Here is a 21591-nt window from a genome sequence, read left to right on the forward strand (position 1 = left end):
TGTGTGGCGTTTATGGCTCTCTCAGCCAAAAAAGTTCCTGACTCCTGTCCTACAGCAACAATATCTGGTCTTAATTTTGGACTTTAGTTACTAGTGTTTCTTGCTTGGCAATACCTGGGGCGATTATCCGTTTGATTCACAGGGGTCCAATATTAAAGGGGAACTTTACCGGAAGACAGTAAAGGGAAAAAAATAAATAAATAAATACATTGCAAACTGAGAAGTTAAAAAATGGAAGATAGATCAAGAAATGATTGATATTCGCAGTGTAATTCGTTCATGTTGTCTGATCCACTGGGACCCTGCAGGTCGTCATTTTTACTACTGGCAGACAAGGAAATAAACAGGCAGCACCAACCGCCATTCATCTATAACCACGCCCACTAACAATATGATAGACTGAAAGGTTGTTATAGGGAGATACTGCTTGCTTGGCAGTTGGAAACTGTCATTTATTTATTTATCATTTATTTCCTACAATGCAAAGAACTTCACAGACAGGAAACAGTCATGGCCATAGCCCTGACATCACGCTGGGGAGGGGTTTCGTCACAATTTCAGCCATACAGACATACCAGATGATGTATTGGAGAAAAGTAATGAAAGGTTTCTTGTGGGAAAGGGGGTAGTATCAGTTACTACTGTTTTTGCTCTGCCCCTATATGCAGCAGCAGCGCCACTGTACCCGTACGGACACATGTAGGCGATGGTCGGCGCGCAGGGAGCCCGCCACACTGGCATAGAATTCTGCTCTATTCCACATCTACCCAATAATGCAGCCAAAGTCTGCAAAGTCTCTAATTAATCAGCAATACTGTAATGATACTTGGAAGCCTCCGACTATCTATTATAGAAATGAAGATCTCTTAAAAGTGTCATCCGCGCCGCCCTTTCTCCCCCGTTTTACGGCACGCCGATAGAATATTGATAGAGATGGATGTGAAAGCGGCTTTTAGGAAGTCTCGGTGTTAATTGGGTCTTCTCGGGTCTGTATGGAAATGTATGGATTTTATGTGTGTCTTCCAGGCACCGAGCTGCGCCGTAATGTGTGAAATCAGCATGGAGCGCGCGCCGGCCGCCATTTGTGACCTCGCCACCATCTATCCATGTAAAATGCCAGTAGGCAATAAGCCGTTGCCTGGATGGAGTGTGATCAGATCCAGCGAGGTTAATTGGGGGAAACATTGATCTGTGACCCATTATTAAAAATATCTTCTTCCTTCCTGAGCTACGAAGTTAAACTAAAACTCCAACCAAAATGTCTTTTTTTAGTTTTGGATACAGCAGGATGGAGTTCAGACATTAGTCTGACAAGACACAGAACATTTATCGCGCTTTTCTCCTGGCAGTTTAAGAGTGCTTTGGGGCTGCAGCCACTAGGGCGTGCTCAACAGTGACCAGGATCATTAGGGAGCCTTGCCCCAAAACTCCTTACTGTTTTATGTACTGGCTTGAGCAAAGTCTCAGGCTCAAATCCTACATCAAAGGTACGCTATCCAGTCTGGAGTTTACTGTTTTCCATTTCCTGTTTGGGGAGAATTTCCCTTGCATCTCTTGAAGTCACAAGGAAGAGGAAGTGAAGTCACCAGGAAGAGGAAGTGAAGTCACCAGGAAGAGGAAGTGAAGTCACATAGCCCAGAGAGGGAAACGGGCATCGAGAAGAATAAGATGAAACGGGCATCGAGAAGAATAAGATTGCAGTTGGGTTGGAATCTGGAAACTAGAGAGGAGAGAGATTGTGGAGAGCTTTAGAGGTTGAACTGGAACCTCTGGTTAATTGGCAGCCAATGAAAAGCTTGGCAGAGAGGAGCAGCAGAGGAAGAGCGAACAGAAAGATGAATGAGACGAGCAGCTGAGTTCAGTGCAGATTGGAGCGGGGCCAGTGTGTAATATTACAATAGTCCAGACAAGATATTATAAGAGCATGTATTAACATTTTAGTTGTGTCCTGAGTGAGGAAAAGGTCAGATGCGGGAAAAGGTCAGATGCGAGATATGTTTTTGAGTTGGAGATGACAGGAGCTGGTTAGGGAGTGAATATGAGGAATACAAGAAATTTCAACTTAGCTTTAGGGATAACAGTGGTGCCTGGAGGAGTGAATCTGTGAATGCATTTTTTTTTAACATTTGCATGCGAGAGTGCAAAGGGTTTTTTTTTTGTTTGTTTCTAATCCAATTTTTTAGTTGCTAATTCAAAACCAGTTGGTTCTGACAGATTTTAACGGCTTACTTTTTTTTTTTTTTTACTGGAGTGGTCCGTTAAATTGGAAACCCAAGGATCCCCCATTTTGGATGCGGTTATGCCCGTGCCAGCAGGTGAGGTGCAGCACAGAGGCGGCAATGCGCAGATTCCATGCGGCCTGTTCATTCAGTGCTACTTGCTCAGCCAGGTCACAGGAGGACAACGCATGGCGGGGGCAGGGAGGGACCGTCTGCTGTCACCCCGGGCATAACCCCCATACTCGCTGCGAGTCAGGTGATCTGCGTTATCATCGTCTTGTTTCTGGGGCTCTCGGAAGATAAATCTCGGGGGCCTGCAGAGCTATGCAAATGTGCAGAAGAATAAACATAAACCAGGTGATTAGACTAGGAAGGCGAGCGCAGGAACGAGACAACATTTGTATTCCAGTGTGACCACGGCTTCCTATGCAAAGGCAAGTCAAATAGGATTTGCATAGACAATCTGATGCCGCCAGTGTTGTCAGAACGCGGATCCTTTCTCCGGACATCTGAATATGCAATAAGCCTCGTCCTGCCACTTAACACTGTGCGTTCCTCAGCTCGCTGACTGGCGGAACTACAAGTCCCAGCATGCCAACAGCAACGGACAAAATCCAAACCAGTTTTATTAACACTGATAACTTTCCAAGTATGATGTTATAAAATACTATAGCCAGCCAGGACACTATTTTCATGGAGTTTGTCTGTATGGGTTTCCCCCAAGCACTGTGGTTTCCTCCCACATTCCAAAAACATAGAGATAAGTTAACTGGTTTCCCCTCTAAGGGACGGTTAAAGTGACCTGCACTCTTGCACAGGACAGAAGGAAAACAGAGAAATGCACCCCGTAGGTACAGTATTTAGGGAGTTTAGCCTGTCTAATTCTCCTTCATCTGTAAATAATCACCACTGTAATTTGATCGCTCAGCCGTGGCAGCTCAGAAATCTACTCTACCACAGCAGAGCAGGTAATTTGTAAACACAGGATGTTAACCTTATATTTGATTCCATGAAAGCAGGAGGTAGATACACTGCAGATTTATTGAAGGATTTGTATCAGTTGTAACAAAGAAATGTTTTTTCTATAAAGGTTATTATGCTGTTGCTTATCTTTTAGAACAGAGAGGAATGTCCGAGTTCCATCAAGACAATATACGCTGTACAGCGCTCCGGAATATATCGACGCTATATAAACACCATGTTTACCAGATTTGGTTTGGTTTATATACTCAACTTGATTAAAGGGAGGAGCCTGAGCTGGTTTTACCAACTACAGTAGGGTGTATAGATTATAATGTACTGACCATAATGAGGTGTAGACAATGGAGTATTCACTATAATGGTTGCATAGAGCTCTCACCACGCAGTGCTACAGTCCCAGGCTCAAACCCCAGTCAGAAGACTGACTGCAGAAAGATTGCTGCATGGGTTTACTACAAGCAATCCAGTTTCCTCCAACACCCCAAAAACATTCTGATAACTAGTTAGTATCCCCCCTGAAAATGGCCGTAGGGTGTGGGAGGGAATAGATAGTGAAATCTTCTGAGGGACAGTTACTGACATCTAACCTTCAGTGTAGTCTGTAATGCATACTATGATAGAAATCAGACTGTGAGCTCCTCTGCCCCACTTTGCAGTTATTTAATTGTAAAAAATGTTTGGAATCATGTATGATTTTCAGTCCACTTCTCCCGTGTACACCACTTTGTATTGGTCTTTCACGTGGAATTCCAATAAAATTGATTCATGTTTGTGGCAGTAATATGACAAAATGTGGAAAACTTCAAGGGGGCCAAATACCTTTGCAACCCACAGTATGTACTCTGTAATGTGCTGCAGAAGATGTCAGTGCTGTATAAATACATAATAATAATATGGTAGGACATAAGACTATGACTATGGTAGGACATAAGACTATGACTATGGTAGGATTAGAGTGTGAGCTCCTCTGAGGACAGTCAGTGACATGACTATGTACTCTGTAAAGTGCTGCAGAAGATGTCACTGCTATATAAATACATAATAATAATATGGTAGGACATAAGACTATGACTATGGTAGGACATAAGACTATGACTATGGTAGGATTAGAGTGTGAGCTCCTCTGAGGACAGTCAGTGACATGACTATGCACTCTGTAAAGTGCTGCAGAAGATGTCACTGCTATATAAATACATAATAATAATATGGTAGGACATAAGACTATGACTATGGTAGGATTAGAGTGTGAGCTCCTCTGAGGACAGTCAGTGACATGACTATGTACTCTGTAAAGTGCTGCAGAAGATGTCAGTGCTATATAAATACATAATAATAATATGGTAGGACATAAGACTATGACTATGGTAGGATTAGACTGTGAGCTCCTCTGAGGACAGTCAGTGACATGACTATGTACTCTGTACAGCGCTGCAGAAGATGTCAGTGCTATATAAATACATAATAATAATATGGTAGGACATTAGACTATGACAGGATTAGATTGTGAGCTCCTCTGAGGACAGTCAGTGACATGACTATGTACTCTGTAAAGTGCTGCAGGAGATGTCAGTGCTATATAAATAATAATAATAATATGGGAGGACATTAGACTATGACTATGGTAGGATTAGATTGTGAGCTCCTCTGAGGACAGTCAGTGGCATGACTATGTACTCTGCAATGTGCTGCAGGAGATGTCAGTGCTATTTAAATACATAATAATAATATAGTAGGACATTACACTATGACTATGGTAGGATTAGAGTGTGAGCTCCTCTGAGGACAGTCAGTGACATGACTATGTACTCTGTAATGTGCTGCAGACGATGTCAGTGCTATATAAATACATAATAATAATATGGCAGGACATTAGACTATGACTGTGGCAGGATTAGATTGTGAGCTCCTCTGAGGACAGTCAGTGACATGACTATGTACTCTGTGAAGTGCTGCATATATATATACCACTACCAGTAAATACTGACATGTGAATGTATGAGGACACTTTGGCTACACACATTGCAGTCAGGTGAATCTCAGCAGTAGCTGTGGAGTGTGAGGGGGACTGATGAAGGAATAGATGGTGATAGGATCGCACACACAGAATGCAGCACGCTTGGCCAGCACTGGGAGAGGAGGGGGCAGCGGAGGGGGGGGACATGGGGGACAGAAGTGAACAGGGGGATGTCAGTTATGGGATCCCATTTTCTGTTACACACAAGTCACCTGCGTCACCTATGACAATGGTTTGCATTAGCAGAGACAAGCTTTCATAGTGGCTCTAGCAATGATGAAGCCACACCCTTCTCTCTCCTGATTCACCATTCCACATTCCATTCATCCCATTCCTGGCTACTGATTGGTGCGATTCTTTTTTTATGGTGAGTGCTGTGATGTCATTGAGAAGTTTGCTGTGCTGCTGCCCACGTGTGAAGACTAGAGCTCTGACTGACAGGAGAGACTGGAGGAGGGCTGCACAGGGGGGCTGCCAGAGCATCCCCCATACCCTGCACAGGGGGGCTACCAGAGCATCCCCCATACCCTGCACAGGGGGGCTACCAGAGCATCCCTCATACCCTGCACAGACCCCACATACTGCACAGGGGGGCTACCAGAGCATCCCCCATACCCTGCACAGGGGGGCTACCAGAGCATCCCCCATACCCTGCACAGGGGGGCTACCAGAGCATCCCTCATACCCTGCACAGACCCCACATACTGCACAGGGGGGCTACCAGAGCATCCCCCATACCCTGCACAGGGGGCTACCAGAGCATCCCCCATACCCTGCACAGACCCCAGATCCTGTAGGGGGGGCTACCAGAGCATCCCCCATACCCTGCACAGACCCCAGATCCTGCACAGGGGGGCTACCAGAGCACCCCCCATACCCTGCACAGGGGGGCTACCAGAGCATCCCTCATACCCTGCACAGACCCCACATACTGCACAGGGGGGCTACCAGAGCATCCCCCCCCCCCCCCCCCGGCAGGGCTGCCAGAACATCTCCCCCCCCAGCAGGGCTGTCAGAGCTCTCCATCACCCTGCACTGGCAGAATATCACCAGGAATCCTCCCCCCTCTATGCCAGCCCAGAGGATCAGAGGAGAGAACACGTTACTGACTTGCTATGAACATCACCTTTGCTTCTCGCATCACTCACTGAGTACAGACTGCTTTCTGCATCGCATCTGCCTGGAATCAGGGGGGCTTCTGACAGCTGCTGGACTGAACGCGTTTCCCTGCCTAGCAATGCGCTGCTGGTCCATGGAGCTTGCAATCCACTGGTGATACCCGGGCATGCAGCTGCTGGAGGAGGATGGGCACAGGTCTATGGGGCTCTCACTGTGTGGCAAGTATGAAGCAGCTGCCCTGGTGCCTAGGATCAGGTGACATGGCCATGCCAGGCTGCTGGTGGCTAGCATGACCTTCCCTGGTGCCCTGCCCGAGCCCCTGGCCAGGAGTGTCCTCAGGAAGCTGCTGCTGCTGCTCTGCTGCCTCCTCATGTGCCTCTATGTCTTCTACTGCCTGGGCATGCCAGGGCCCACCATGCCAGGGGCCCCCCAGGAGGAGGAGGGGGGCTCCCCACTGGCACTCTGCCGCTCGCTTAAGAGGCTCAGAATAAGGGACCATAAAGGCAACTCACACCAGCAGGGGGCGCAGTGGAGCCGCCTCTTCCCTAGTATTGGGGTGCCCTACCCTGTGCTGGAGGGGGGCAGCACCCTCACCCCGCTGGGGGAAGGAAGCAAGAAGCTGCCCCAGGCCATCATCATCGGGGTGAAGAAAGGGGGGACCCGGGCGCTGCTGGAGTTCCTGCGGGTGCACCCCGACATCAGGGCGGTGGGAGCTGAACCCCACTTCTTCGATCGCAACTACGACAAGGGACTGGACTGGTACAGGTGAGCCGCTTATCTAATGCTGAGTCTCTGCTGCCCTCTAGCGGCCAGCGGCGGAACACTGCACTGCACGCTGATACGCGATGATATTTACCATATGACAGGGGATGCACAGTGCTCTGAGACGTGTTATGGACCATTATCTTCCAATCACACCCTCACACTGCATGCTTTATCTGCTGGGGTCACATCGACTGCACACAACCTCTGGGGGTGCTGTGGGGCAATTATGGGAGTTTATTTATTATTCTATTCACACAGCTATAGCTAGCCCAGAACTGCCTCCCACGTGGTGGTTATTATTCAATATTCACTTATAATTATTAGGCATTGCTGTTATTGCATTCTTAACCTCAGTTTTGTAGTATGAATCGGTGAATGTCATCCTCCCCCCCACCTGACTCTAAAGGATCCAATTTTACATTCCAACCGATAGGATCAGATTGGATACTGGTGCCAATCCACAACAAACAATCTGATCACTTCTAGCTGTAATGATCGGGTTGGTTATAATTTTAACAATCAATGACTTACGATCGCTTCTTTCTAATCGCAACTAAGTTTGTTTGTTTGGTAAAATCAGATTGTTATTAAGCCCATAACTTCTGCCTTTGCTCTCCTAGAAATGTCAGGATACAATACAATACAATAACATTTCTATAGCGCTTTTCTCCCATAGGACTCAAAGCGCTTAGGCTCTCTCAGATTCAGTAATTAGTAGGATGAAGTATTCACACAACAAAAGTTATAATTCTGCAAATGCCAGACTGAACAGGTGGGTTTTCAGTCTGGATTTAAACACGGCCAGGGATGGAGCTGTCCTGATCTGTTGAGGTAGGGAGTTCCAAAACGTAGGGGCAGCATGACAGAAGGCTCTGGGACCAAAAGTTTCCAAGTGGACTCTGGGTATGACTAGATTATTAGAACCTGTGGATCTGAGAATGCGGGGATTGCTATGCAGCTGCAACATATCTTTCATGTATCCAGGGCCCAGATTATTCAGGGATTTAAATGTCAGTAGGCCGATCTTGAATAGGACCCTCCATTCTATAGGATCAGAGAGAGGCCCTGCTGACTTCACCTCTAACTGTTATTCTTTGAACAGCTTCCTGTATCTCTATCTTATCTGCTGTGCCTGGACAAGGCTAGATTCATGCCTGTTCCACCCACTAGGCCAACTTTCTTGTGGCCAATCTTTCATGTGTAATGTCCATGTACAGCATCCCCCCATCATATGTGCTGCCCCTCTTCCATGTGTAACATCCATGTACAGCAGCCCCTTCTATTCCATATGTAGCCCCCTCTTCCATGTGTATCATCCATGTACAGCAGCCCCTCCCATTCCATGTACAGCAACCCCTCCCATTCCACGTGCAGCCCCCTCTTCCATGTGCAACATCCATGTACAGCAGCCCCTCCCATTCCATGTACAGCAACCCCTCCCATTCCATGTGCAGCCCCCTCTTCCATGTGTAACATCCATGTACAGCAGCCCCTTCCATACCATATGTAGCCCCCTCTTCCATGTGTATCATCCATGTACAGCAGCCCCTCCCATTCCATGTACAGCAACCCCTCCCATTCCACGTGCAGCCCCCTCTTCCATGTGTAACATCCATGTACAGCAGCACCTTCCATTCCATGTGCAGCACCCTCTTCCATGTGTAACGTCCATGTACAGCAGCCCCTCCCATTCCATGTACAGCCCCCTCTTCCATGTGTAACATCCATGTACAGCAGCCCCTCCCATTCCATGTGCAGCCCCCTCTTCCATGTGTAACATCCATATACAGCAGCCCCTCCCATTCCATCTGCAGCCCCATCTTCCATGTGTAACATCCATGTACAGCAGCCCCTCCCATTCCATGTGCAGCCCCCTCTTCCATGTGTAACATCCATGTACAGCAGCCCCTCCCATTCCATGTGCAGCCCCATCTTCCATGTGTAACATCCATGTACAGCAGCCCCTCCCATTCCATGTGCAGCCCCCTCTTCCATGTGTAACATCCACGTACAGCAGCCCCCTCTTCCATTCTCTTCGTCAGACAGCAGCTGCCCGATGCTGCAGCCCTTCCTAAAATCATGCCCTGTGCCCAGGAGTCACCCCTCCACTATTTTGGGACATTATAAAAGTACTTACTGTAGCTCTATTTTGTCTCTTCCCTGAGGCAGGGGAGAGGAGGGGGCAGCATGGTTGATCAGTGGAGGGAGGCCTGCGCTGTTGGGGGTCACTCGTTACCAAGAATGGTCACAAACGATCATTTGGACACATGAGCGTCTATGGTGTATACATGTGCGTTGTTAGATGTAGTCTGTGGCGAGCTCTGTAAAAACAGAGCAGGAGATTTCAGCGCATAGGCTATAATAGGATTTACAGCTATAGCGGCAATCAGTGAGTAATTTGGGCACCGTCAAACGACAGAACACAAATGACTACAAACACACTGTGATTCGACCGCCAGCAATAAGCTGGAAGCCGATGTTTTTCCCCCACTATCCATGGCGACCTGGATTGGGAACAGTAACGTCACCGGGGCTTTTGCAGGAGCAGGGGGAGTCGTATATCGGCTTTACCCTTCGCCCAAATCTCCTTGAGGCAGAATCACAGGTATGCGTCTGGGAAATGCGTCAGCATTATATAAGTGTGAAATAATAACAGGCAGCTATAACCTCCCAATACCAGAGATCGGCTGTGATGTGGCAGCCGCCATCACGGATACGTTTTTAGTTCTCAGTGTCGTATTTTCCGTCAGCGCCATAAAGCGTTGGGCCAGACCGCCGGTGGGATCTGTCTGTGTGTAATGAGACCTGTTTAGTGCAGTCTTCGCATTGTCACTGCTGCTTTGTGTCAGCAGTAAAAATCACAAGCTGCTCCCGTTCACAAGAACTGATCATCCCGTGTTTAACAATCTTATTTGAGTGCTGCTCTTAAAAGCCTTCGCTGCAGAAATCAATCAGGCAGAGATTTTTATGCATGTCGGCCGTCCTCTTTATAGCTCTGAATTACTGGCTGCGGGTATTAAGGTCGGAGCACGGCAGCACCTGCCAAGGGGACACTACAATAACCAGCATGCAGTGAACTTCTAACCTACTGTACCCCTACCCCACCCCGTTCCATGTCCCCCCATTCCCTCTTGCTTTGGCTATAGCTGTATGAATCTTGGTCATACCAATAAAGCTATATTTGATTTGATTTGACTTTTTACACCTCTGAAGCTGTCATTGTGAACCTTTCTTTAAAGTAAACCTCTGATTTTGAAAAAAGTGAAAGTTAGATACTTACAGTGGCTTGCAAAAGTATTCGGCCCCCTTGAAGTTTTCCACATTTTGTCATATTACTGCCACAAACATGAATCAATTTTATAGGAATTTCTCATGAAAGACCAACACAAAGTGGTGTACACATGAGAAGTGGAACAAAAATCATACATCATTCCAAACATTTTTTAAAAATCAATAACTGCAAAGTGGGGTGTGCGTAATTATTCAGCCCCCTTTGGTCTGAGTGCAGTCAGTTGCCCATAGACATTGCCTGATGAGTGCTAATGACTAAATAGAGTGCACCTGTGTGTAATCTAATTTCAGTACAAATACAGCTGCTCTGTGACGGCATCAGATGTTGTCTAAGAGAATATTGGGAGCAACAACACCATGAAGTCCAAAGAACACAACACACAGGTCAGGGATAAAGTTATTGAGAAATTTAAAGCAGGCTTAGGCTACAAAAAGATTTCCAAAGCCTTGAACATCCCATGGAGCACTGTTCAAGCGATCATTCAGAAATGGAAGGAGTATGGCACAACTGTAAACCTACCAAGACAAGGCCGTCCACCTAAACTCACAGGCCGAACAAGAAGAGCGCTGATCAGAATTGCAGTCAAGAGGCCCATGGTGACTCTGGACGAGCTGCAGAGATCTACAGCTCAGGTGGGGGAATCTGTCCATAGGACAACTATTAGTCGTGCACTGTACAAAGTTGGCCTTTATAGAAGAGTGGCAAGAAGAAAGCCATTGTGAACAAAAAAGCATAAGAAGTCCCATTTGCAGTTTGCCACAAGCCATGTGGGGGACACAGCAAACATGTGGAAGAAGGTGCTCTGGTCAGATGAGACCAAAATGGGACTTTTTGGCCAAAATGCAAAACGCTATGTGTGGCAGAAAACTAACACTGCACATCACTCAGAACACACCATCCCCACTGTCAAATATGGTGGTGGCAGCATCATGCTCTGGGGGTGCTTCTCTTCAGCAGGGAGAGTGAAGCTGGTCAGAGTTGATGGGAAGATGGATGGAGCCAAATACAGGGCAAACTTGGAAGAAAACCCTCTTGGAGACTGCAAAAGACTTGAGACTGGGGCGGAGGTTCACCTTCCAGCAGGACAACAACCCTAAACATAAAGCCAGGGTAACAATGGAATGGTTTAAAACAAAACGTATCCATGTGTTAGAATGGCCCAGTCAAAGTCCAGATCTAAATCCAATCGAGAATCTGTGGCAAGATCTGAAAACTACTGTTCACAAACGCTGTCCATCTAATCTGACTGAGCTGGAGCTGTTTTGCAAGGAAGAATGGGCAAGGATTTCAGTCTCTAGATGTGCAAAGCTGGTAGAGACATACCCTAAAAGACTGGCAGCTGTAATTGCAGCAAAAGGTGGTTCTACAAAGTATTGACTCAGGGGGCCGAATAATTACGCACACCCCACTTTGCAGTTATTGATTTGTAAAAAATGTTTGGAATCATGTATGATTTTCGTTCCACTTCTCCCGTGTACACCACTTTGTGTTGGTCTTTCATGTGGAATTCCAATAAAATTGATTCATGTTTGTGGCAGTAATGTGACAAAATGTGGAAAACTTCAAGGGGGCCGAATACTTTTGCAAGACACTGTACCATGGTAGAATGAAGCTTCTGGATCCTCCCAAACACGGATACAGCACTGGGACCCTCTGGAGGCCTCAAATGACAGCGAATGCTTGCCCAATAGAACGGAGCCGCTCAGGTTTGTCAGAAAAAGCCACGCCCATTTGGATTTATGCTACTGCACAGTGCAACCGCGCTTGTTGATGGACGGTAGCGCAGCCACATGCACTCTATGTTGGGGGATCGGGGCTCCTGGCACCAGATCAGTGGAGGCGAGAGGGATGGGATGGGCTTCTGGATTATCCAGTGGCTTCCCTCTGCTGAGGTAAGTATGCACTTGGAACACTTTTTTCCCCTTTAGTTTTACTTTAGAAAAGACTTGAGTAATCAGGCAAAACACATCTCTCTTATTTTTAATGGGATTCATATTAAACTATGAGACATTTCAAAATAACACAATCATAAAGCAGAACATTTGAATTTTACTTACGTGGGGTTTCTTACCGCCCCCCGCAGTCTATCTGGTCCCTCGCTGCCCGCAGCGTTCTCCTTCTGCACGCAGAGCGCTCCCGGCCACTGGAGTGCAGACCGCTCGCAGTCACGGTAGTGCAATTGAGCAGGAGCGCTCAGCCGGGACAATGGGTGGGGTTACCGTGACACAGCAGACTGGGAGGGCAGCGAGTGACAAGATAGCCTGCAGAGTGCTAGAAGAAGCCCTACGTAAGCAAAAACCAACCTTTCTGTTCACTTACAGGGATCCTGAGCAGGTGATAAAAACAGAGTTTACACTTACCTGGGGCTTCCTCCAGCCCACCGTAGGCGGTGAGGTCCCCTGGCATCCTCCTGGTTCCTACCCTGGTCCTGGTTACAGGTCCAGGACGACTTCGGCCTGAAGTCATCAGGTCTGCTTCCCGCTTTCATGGATTACGCCATTATCCCGGCAGGCTACGCGACAGTCCTGCTCTTGCGCCTCTTAGATTGAACCGTGCATGAGCAGGACTCTCACGCCGGCCGGCATGATGACGCATAGCCGGCTGGCGTAATGGCGCAGAACACGGAAGCGGAAAGCAGACCTGACGTCTTAAGGCCGAAGTCATCCTGTAACCAGAGCCAGGACAGGACCCAGGAGGACGCCAGGGACCTCACGGCCTACGGTGGGCTGGAGGAAGCCCCAGTTAAGTGAAAATTGTGTTTATATCATCTGCTTAGGGCCCCTTTGAGTGAACAGAAAGGTTGGTTTTTACTCACCTGGGCCTTCTTCTAGCACTCCGCAGGCTATCTGGTCCCTTGCTGTCCTCCCAGTCTGCTGTGTCACGGTCTCCCCACACATTGTGCCTTTAAAAAAAATCTTGAGATGGCCCCTATCCAAAACTTTGTATACCCCTAGTTCTTCATACTGTGCACCCCATAGCATGAATGACAGCTTGTAGTCTCCTGTGATAGTTGTGGTTGAGGGACTTCATACTTAAGGACCGGGCTATGTTTTGGAGATCTGTGCTGCGTGGGCTCTGCAGCCCGCAGCACAGATCGTGTTAATGGCAGGGCGATCAGACTTTCCCCCTTTTTTCCCCACTAGGGGGATGACCTGCTGGGGGGGTCTGATCGCCGCCGCTCTATGTGGCCGAGCGGGGGGGGCTCCTCAAAGCCCCCCTCCGCAGCGTTTTCCGCCCTCCCTACCTCTGCCCCCGTTTCAGCGCCGTTTTGATGTAAACAGCGGGGATTTCTTCCCCGCGTGTTTACATTATGTAATGTGATCGGCGACTCGCACACTGTTCACGGAGACACCCTCCGTGAACCGACATGGAAAGGCCGCCCGAACGAGCGGCCGTTTCCATGTAAATCCACTTAAGACCTGCCGACGCCTATGGGCGTTAGCTGGTCCTTAAGTGGTTTCCGTCCAGTTACCATAAATTCTTGGGTTGTCTTGCATGAGCTGCAAGTTTGAGGTCTCCCTAAAGTCGCTCAATGATATTGAGGTCAGGAGACTGTGATGGCCACTCCAGAAGCTTCACTTTATTTCTCCTGCAGCCAATGTTGGGTGGATTTGGGAGGCAATGTTTGGCCTTGTGTTTGGGATCATTATCAAGTTGGAAAGTATTCTCTGATAACATGCTGCATTCATCTTGCCATCATCTCTGACCAAATCATCAGAGACCCACCTCCATACTTCACAGTAGGGATTATGTACTCTTCATCATAGGCCTTGTTCACTCCTCTCTAAACATGCAGTAGCTTCAATAGTTGTGACCATAAGGTAGGAATCACATACTGCTTACTTTCATATTTTTATGATAAAATAAACCGCTTACACAAGATTTCTGTCACTATACAATGTATTTATGTTTACTCTTGGAGTTGATGTGTCATAGTGCTGCGTGGATAGGGTGAGCTCATCGTTCAGTTCTAACATAGGACAGTAAAATGACGTACTCTGTGTGGGTAACACATGGGGAGTTTGGATCCCAGCCAGGGCCGGATTTACCATAAGGCGCTGTAGGGACGTGCCTACAGGCGCCTGATGATAGGCGGCTCACTCTGCTCCTCTAATGCATTCCTTCCTCTTTCCCTATGCTTCTTAATACTGAGGGTACCTCTGGCTACCTAATGCTAGGAGACACCTGCAGCTACCTATGACAGGCAAGGGAAGTAAGGGAGAAGTGACAGCCAGCACACTTGCCGTGCAGTTCAGGGGGCGGTTGTAGGCTCATGGAAGGCGGAGTCTAGGGTGCCAAGACATCTGTGCATATAGGCTGTTGAGCCATAGATCTGGGCCTGATCCCAGCACTGCAGAGGGTTCTTTGCTGTAAGAGTGAGACTCTGGAATAGTGAAATGAGATAGAGATGGGTGATGGGTTTCTGATACTGTCTTTTATGACCTCCGCTGGGTCTGTGACTCAATACTTCTGTGTGATGATGTGTTTATATGTGTGAGGCTGTGAAACCGCAGTGATGGGAAGGAGCCAAGCTTAGCCCATCTGTCAATACAAACCTGCTGTAATGGAAAGTCAATTTTTACTGTTCCCCACAAATGTCTTAATAAGCCACTTCTCCTCTACGGCTGATTTATAGCTGTGCTACACGTGTCTGCTGAGATTTACTGCTGTCCTCTGACACATGGACACAACACAGTCGTGTAACACATACATACATGATAGATATGGGTGCCCATATACGTATCAATTTTCCCCGACAAATTTGATCACTGCAATTGAATCTTCCAGTGATCGACACCCCGACATGTCCTCCTGATTGTAATTTCGATCAATTTCCGGCCAAAATCGCTGCTTCCGGTGACCCGCCAATGTTTACTTCATGTGACCGTGTACATGCTGCTGGATCGCTGAGAATTGGGGGAAGACCTGGGGGGCTGCCTTTCGGCCCTGCATCGTGGCGGTGGTTACATACATTTTTTATAGATTTGCAATAGATTTCAAGGTGAAATCTATTAAATATGTATGTGCAGTGTTTGGAAGAGAGGGACTATCTGTGGGTCGAATCTGTTGGCCATCTGCCAGTGTATGGGCACAGATAGATAGATAGATAGATAGATAGATAGATAGATAGATAGATAGATAGATAGATAGATAGAGTGGTGTGAAAAACTATTTGCCCACTTCCTGATTTCTTATTCATTTGCATGTTTGTCACACTTAAATGTTTCTGCTCATCAAAAAACGTTAACTATTAGTCAAAGATAACATAATTGAACACAAAATGCAGTTTTAAATGATGGTTTTTATTATTTAGTGAGAAAAAAAACTCCAAATCTACATGGCCCTGTGTGAAAAAGTGATTGCCCCCCCTTGTTAAAAAAATAACTTAACGGTGGTTTATCACACCTGAGTTCAATTTCTGTAGTCACCCCCAGGCCTGATTACTGCCACACCTGTTTCAATCAAGAAATCACTTAAATAGGAGCTATCTGACACAGAGAAGTAGACCAAAAGCACCTCAAAAGCTAGACATCATGCCAAGATCCAAAGAAATTCAGGAACAAATGAAAACAAAAGTACTGTAATTGAGATCTATCAGTCTGGTAAAGGTTATAAAGCCATTTCTAAAGCTTTGGGACTCCAGCGAACCACAGTGAGAGCCATTATCCACAAATGGCAAAAACATGGAACAGTGATGAACCTTCCCAGGAGTGGCTGGCCGACCAAAATTACCCCAAGAGCGCAGAGAAAACTCATCCGAGAGGCCACAAAAGACCCCAGGACAACATCTAAAGAACTGCAGGCCTCACTTGCCTCAATTAAGGTCATTGTTCACGACTCCACCATAAGAAAGAGACCGGGCAAAAACAGCCTGCATGGCAGATATCCAAGGCGCAAACCACTTTCAAGCAAAAAGAACATTAAGCCTCATCTCAGTTTTGCTAAAAAACATCTCAATGATTGCCAAGACTTTTGGGAAAATACCTTGTGGACCGATGAGACAAAAGTTGAACTTTTTGGAAGGTGCGTGTCCCGTTACATCTGGCGTAGAAGTAACAGCATTTCAGCAAAAGAACATCATACCAACAGTAAAATATGGTGGTGGTAGTGTGATGGTCTGGGGTTGTTTTGCTGCTTTAGGACCTGGAAGGCTTGCTGTGATGGAACCATGAATTCTACAATCTACCAAAAAATCCTGAAGGAGAATGTCCGGCCATCTGTTCGTCAACTCAAGCTGAAGCGATCTTGGGTGCTGCAGCAGGACAATGCCCCAAAACACACCAGCAAATCCACTCTGAATGGCTGAAGAAAAACAAAATGAAGACTTTGGAGTGGCCTAGTCAAAGTCCTGACCTGAATCCTATTGAGATGTTGTGGCATGACCTTAAAAAGGCGGTTCATGCTAGAAAACCCTCAAATAAAGCTTAATTATAACAATTCTGCAAAGAGGAGTGGGCCAAAATTCCTCCAGAGTGCTGTAAAAGACTCGCTGCAAGTTATCGCAAACGCTTGATTGCAGTTATTGCTGCTAAGGGTGGCCCAATCAGTTATTAGGTTCAGGGGGCAATTTCTTTTTCACACAGGGCCATGTAGGTTTTGAGCTTTTTTTTCTCACTAAATAATAAAAACCATCATTTAAAACTGCATTTTGCGTTCAATTAGGTTATCTTTGACTAATAGTTAACAGTTTTTTGATGAGCAGAAACATTTAAAGAGAGTCTGAAGCGAGAATAGATCTCGCTTCAGACCTCATAGCTAGCAGGGGCATGCGTGCCCCTGCTAAAACGCCGCTATAGCGCGGCTTAACGGGGGTCCCTGTCCCCCCAAACCCCCTCCGAGCAGCGGGGGAGCGCTTCCTGGTTGGGGCAGGGCTAACCGCCGCAGCCCTGCCCCATGCGCGTCTGTCAGACGCGTACCTCCGCCTCTCCCCCGCCCCTCTCAGTCTTCCTTCACTGAGAGGGGCGGGGGAGAGGCGGCGATGCGCGTCTGATAGACGCGACTGGAGGCAGGGCTGCAGCCGTTAGCCCACACGTGCCCCTGCTATATATAAGACCTGAAGCGAGATTTAGTCTCGCTTCAGTGTCTCTTTAAGTGTGACAAACATGCAAAAGAATAAGAAATCAGGAAGGGGGCAAATAGTTTTTCACACCACTGTAGATAGATAGATAGATAGATAGATAGATAGATAGATAGATAGATAGATAGATAGATAGATAGATAAACAGATTTGAGAGAAAGACAGAGAGAGACAAATAGTATCTCACACAAGTCAGTACAGCTTTCACATTTGTGTAAATATTTTATTATATCTTTTTGTGGGACAAAACGGGAGATATGATGCTTTGGTACAATGTAAAGTAGTCAGTGTGCAGCTTGTATTACAGTATAAGGCTGAGTTCACACTCGGGCACTTTTTGCCCACAATTTGCGCTCTGTTGATCGCTGACGATCAGTTAAGTGCTGCTGCACAAGTACTGCTATGGAACAAAGATAGGGACACCAAGAGCCAAATCTAGTGTAGTATGTACTGGTAATATGGGATGAAGTTGGTAGAGTAAATACATATATACTCACAAAGCAGGGTTACCTCAAAGGCAAACACTGTAACAGCAGGTGGGGAGATCAGACCTGACCCCACTCAGGATTAAGAATCGCTCTCCGTAGACCAGAAAAAAAGGGGATGACACCCCTCCACCAAGGGTGGACTTAGAACAACGTAACAGGGATACAAAGGCGCTAGAAGAATAAAAATGTCTAAAAAGTTTAACATTTGTGGAGGCAGTGGTGGACTTACCTCCTCCAGACAGGCACAAGATATGCCAACAACGTTTAGCAGAACAAATTTATTTACATAATCCAGGGGAAAATGCAACACGTTTCGCAGGTTTGATCCCGCTTCATCAGGCAATAGGCAAGAGTAGGTACAGTGCAGGTCTGTAGCTAAGCCAAGCGCCTCTGAATGGCGGTAACCGCAATATTTCAGACAGGTGACGAAATCGACGTTTTAAGTGATCAACCACCGTTTTATTTAAATCAATCCTGTCGCCTCGTCTTGGACGGTAGCAAAGTAAAATGGTAAAATAACCACCCAAACGCTGAAATCTGAATGTTGGCAATATTTGTATCTCATCGGGTTTGGCTTATATGAAGGAAGTGCGTTCCGAACACGTGACTCTCCCCAGTCACTACATTGGTTTGTTGTTGGTGCTGCAGCGGTAATCGCATACACACACATATACACAACACAGCGGCTGTCTGTTAAAAGTTGGTCTTGTTAGCCCTCCACTACTCCTAGTACAGGTAGCCACCCCCAGTATAGGTGGCCACACCCACTATAGGTAGCCAACCCTAGTACAGGTAGCCACCCCCAGTATAGGTAGCCACCCCCACTATAGGTAGCCACCCCTCGTACAGGTAGCCACCCCCAGTATAGGTAGCCACACCCACTATAGGTAGCCACCCCTAGTACAGGTAGCCACCCCCAGTATAGGTAGCCACCCCCACTATAGGTAGCCACCCCTCGTACAGGTAGCCACCCCCAGTATAGGTAGCCACACCCACTATAGGTAGCCACCCCTAGTACAGGTAGCCACCCCCAGTATAGGTAGCCACACCCACTATAGGTAGCCACCCCTAGTACAGGTAGTCACCCCCAGTATAGGTAGCCACACCCACTATAGGTAGCCACACCCACTACAGGTAGCCACACCCACTATAGGTAGCCACCCCTAGTATAGGTAGCCACCCCCAGAATAGGCAGCCAAAGGTATATCCCCCTATCAGGCATTCTTGCCAGTGGGGGTATGTAGCTTCCTGCTGATTCCCCACAACCAACACTCACAGACCTGCAGATCAGCGGTTAACAAATGAGAGGAGAGCAGCACACATGCAGGAAATGAGCAAATGGGTGGCCCTGGCAGGCAGCATGGGGGCCCCTGATGTGGGTGAGACCCCAAGCAGCTGCCTGACTCCTGAGCCAAGCAGCACCCCTTGTCCTTGAGGAACAATAGACTCTGCCTAGGAGTACACAGCAGGAGTTGGGCAGACATGACATCATGAAAACTGGAGTTTTGATGGGCTGGGAATGCAGAATTCTGCTGTCTTTCGAAGCAGATTATAAGCACAGGGAATGAAATAAACTGCAGTAACTCAGGGATATTTTTATATCAGGGCTTCATGGAGGTCTCCTGGAATGCCACGCTGGGCTGAGACGCCCCCGGGGACCTCTGGCAGGGATACAGGACCTCGTGGTGTCTTTAGCAGTGGCTGGTGGGACTAATTTGTCTTTCTTTCTGTGTGATGTCACCACCAGACAGCCGGGTGATTGTCTGAACCCTGAGCAGACGTTGTGTGAGAGCGTCCCGGCTGGAAGGGAGCCTTCGCTTTATATAAGCAGAGATAGTGGCGGGGAGAAATCAATGCTGCGTTCCAATGCCGCATCTGATGATGTGTTACCGATGGAGCGATTGTAGCGCTGGAATATGTGGGGGCAATCCTGTGAGCTCACACTTGTGCCCAGAATAGTGTCACATGCCAGCTGTCACATAACATAGTATCAGTTCTGCTTAGCGGTTCACCCTTCAACTGGCTGCAATGTGTATTCAGACCTGAATCTTAAAGAAAATCTGAACTGAAAAGTCAGAACATACATACACAGGTCTAACTTACCTCCCATGTGGTCTGCTCATCAATCTCTTTCTCCTTTCCTGCATCCTGTTTGACCACTGTGATCAATGGAATTCTCCATCCTCCATTTTGAAAATGGCCACTACCCCATAAATGCTTCCTGGTCAGCAAACTAACATGTAGCATCGCCCACTTGAGCCATAGGGAAACATGGACATTACCTTGCTCATCAGTTTTCCTTCCAGTTATAACTGACAGCAACTGATATATAACTGACAGCAACTGATATATTTCAGTTCTGACAAGATCTTGTCAGAACTGGAAGGAACCATTGCTAGAAGAAAATGGTGGGTTTCTGATGGCGAGGTAAGTATGTAATATTCATTTGCAGCTACATCATGTGTTTATTTTAAATATTTTTACTCAGTTCAGGTTCCCTTTAAGGTGTCCATACATATAGCGATTTGGCTGTACAACTGACCATGTGATTTGATCATTTTATCGAATCGAGTATGTTCCAGTATGCCCAATCGATGAAAAGTGGCTGATATGTTGAATCAACCATCTTTGTAGATCGACCAGGGTGGAAGATATCGGTAATCGCACATGAATTGGCTGCTGCTCACATCATTCCATCCACTTGGAATCGATGTTTGCATTCAGCACATGGAAGCACATCAGTCAGATAGATTAGCAAAGGTGAATGGCATAAGACATCGCTTGCAGTGTGTAGGCCAGGAGTCAATTGACTTTCCAACAACTACACTGAAGTCAATCGCCCATTAAAGTCAGAATTGCTAGATGTATGGCTCCCTTTACAAGTAACACTATGAATGAGGAGTCTTTCCATACTTATCGGGTCAGGAAGGGGTCCTGAAGTGAGAAAGTAAAGTCCTGTAGACACGCTAGCTTAAAGGGAACCCAAGGTGAGTGTGATATGGAGGCTGCCATATTTATTTCCTTTTAACCACTTTATCCACCACTACAGTATGTCCACGTCCTCTGTGACTTCATCTAAGCCACGAGTCAGTAGATATACGACTTGTAGCAGAAGCAGTGCCATGCAGGATTGGGCTTGCTCCTGTGCACATTTCTGGCACTATCTGATGCAGCACTAATTGGTGAAGGGGAATATATGTTTCCTGAGCTAATGAGATTGATTTTTACTATTAAAAGTACTTTTTATTTTCTCAATATTATGCAGAACAGAGGCGCCAAAGAGGATAAAAGGAGGAGCCAGGCACCTCTGTCTGGGGCTCTTCTACTGACCACATATTCTATTGCTCCGTTGTTATTGCCTGATGAAGCGGGATCAAACCTGCGAAACACGTTGCATATTTGGAGTTCATAAATAAAATATATTGACTGTCTTTACTACAGTCGTTGTGTGTGTACTTGGAGGAGGTAAGTCCACCACTACCGCCTCTATTTACCAAGAATTTGGTTTTTAAGCTTATTTAGCTTCCTTTTATCCTTTTGGCGCCTCTGTTCTCCTGCATAATATTGAGTCCACCCTGGGTGGAGGGTTGAACCCCCTTCTTCTCATCTACAGAGAGCGACTTCTTATTCCTGAG

The 21591-nt window shown here is 46.9% G+C and overlaps 2 protein-coding genes across 4 annotated transcripts in view; one reads left to right on the forward strand and one right to left on the reverse strand.

The window, feature by feature from the left end:
* COX10 (cytochrome c oxidase assembly factor heme A:farnesyltransferase COX10) overlaps positions 1 to 21591 on the reverse strand; it is a 1230266-nt gene that overhangs the window by 583547 nt on the left and 625128 nt on the right. The window lies entirely within an intron of this gene.
* The window catches only part of LOC137541843 (heparan sulfate glucosamine 3-O-sulfotransferase 3A1-like), a 218185-nt gene continuing 202817 nt past the window's right edge, over positions 6224 to 21591 (forward strand). The window contains exon 1 of the mRNA XM_068263384.1: positions 6224 to 7098. Within this exon, the coding sequence (XP_068119485.1) occupies positions 6623 to 7098 (476 nt within the window). The 5' untranslated portion in view covers positions 6224 to 6622. The remainder of the gene's footprint in view (positions 7099 to 21591) is intronic.

This window comes from Hyperolius riggenbachi, chromosome 12, assembly GCF_040937935.1.
Source record: "Hyperolius riggenbachi isolate aHypRig1 chromosome 12, aHypRig1.pri, whole genome shotgun sequence".
Lineage (NCBI taxonomy): Eukaryota > Metazoa > Chordata > Amphibia > Anura > Hyperoliidae > Hyperolius > Hyperolius riggenbachi.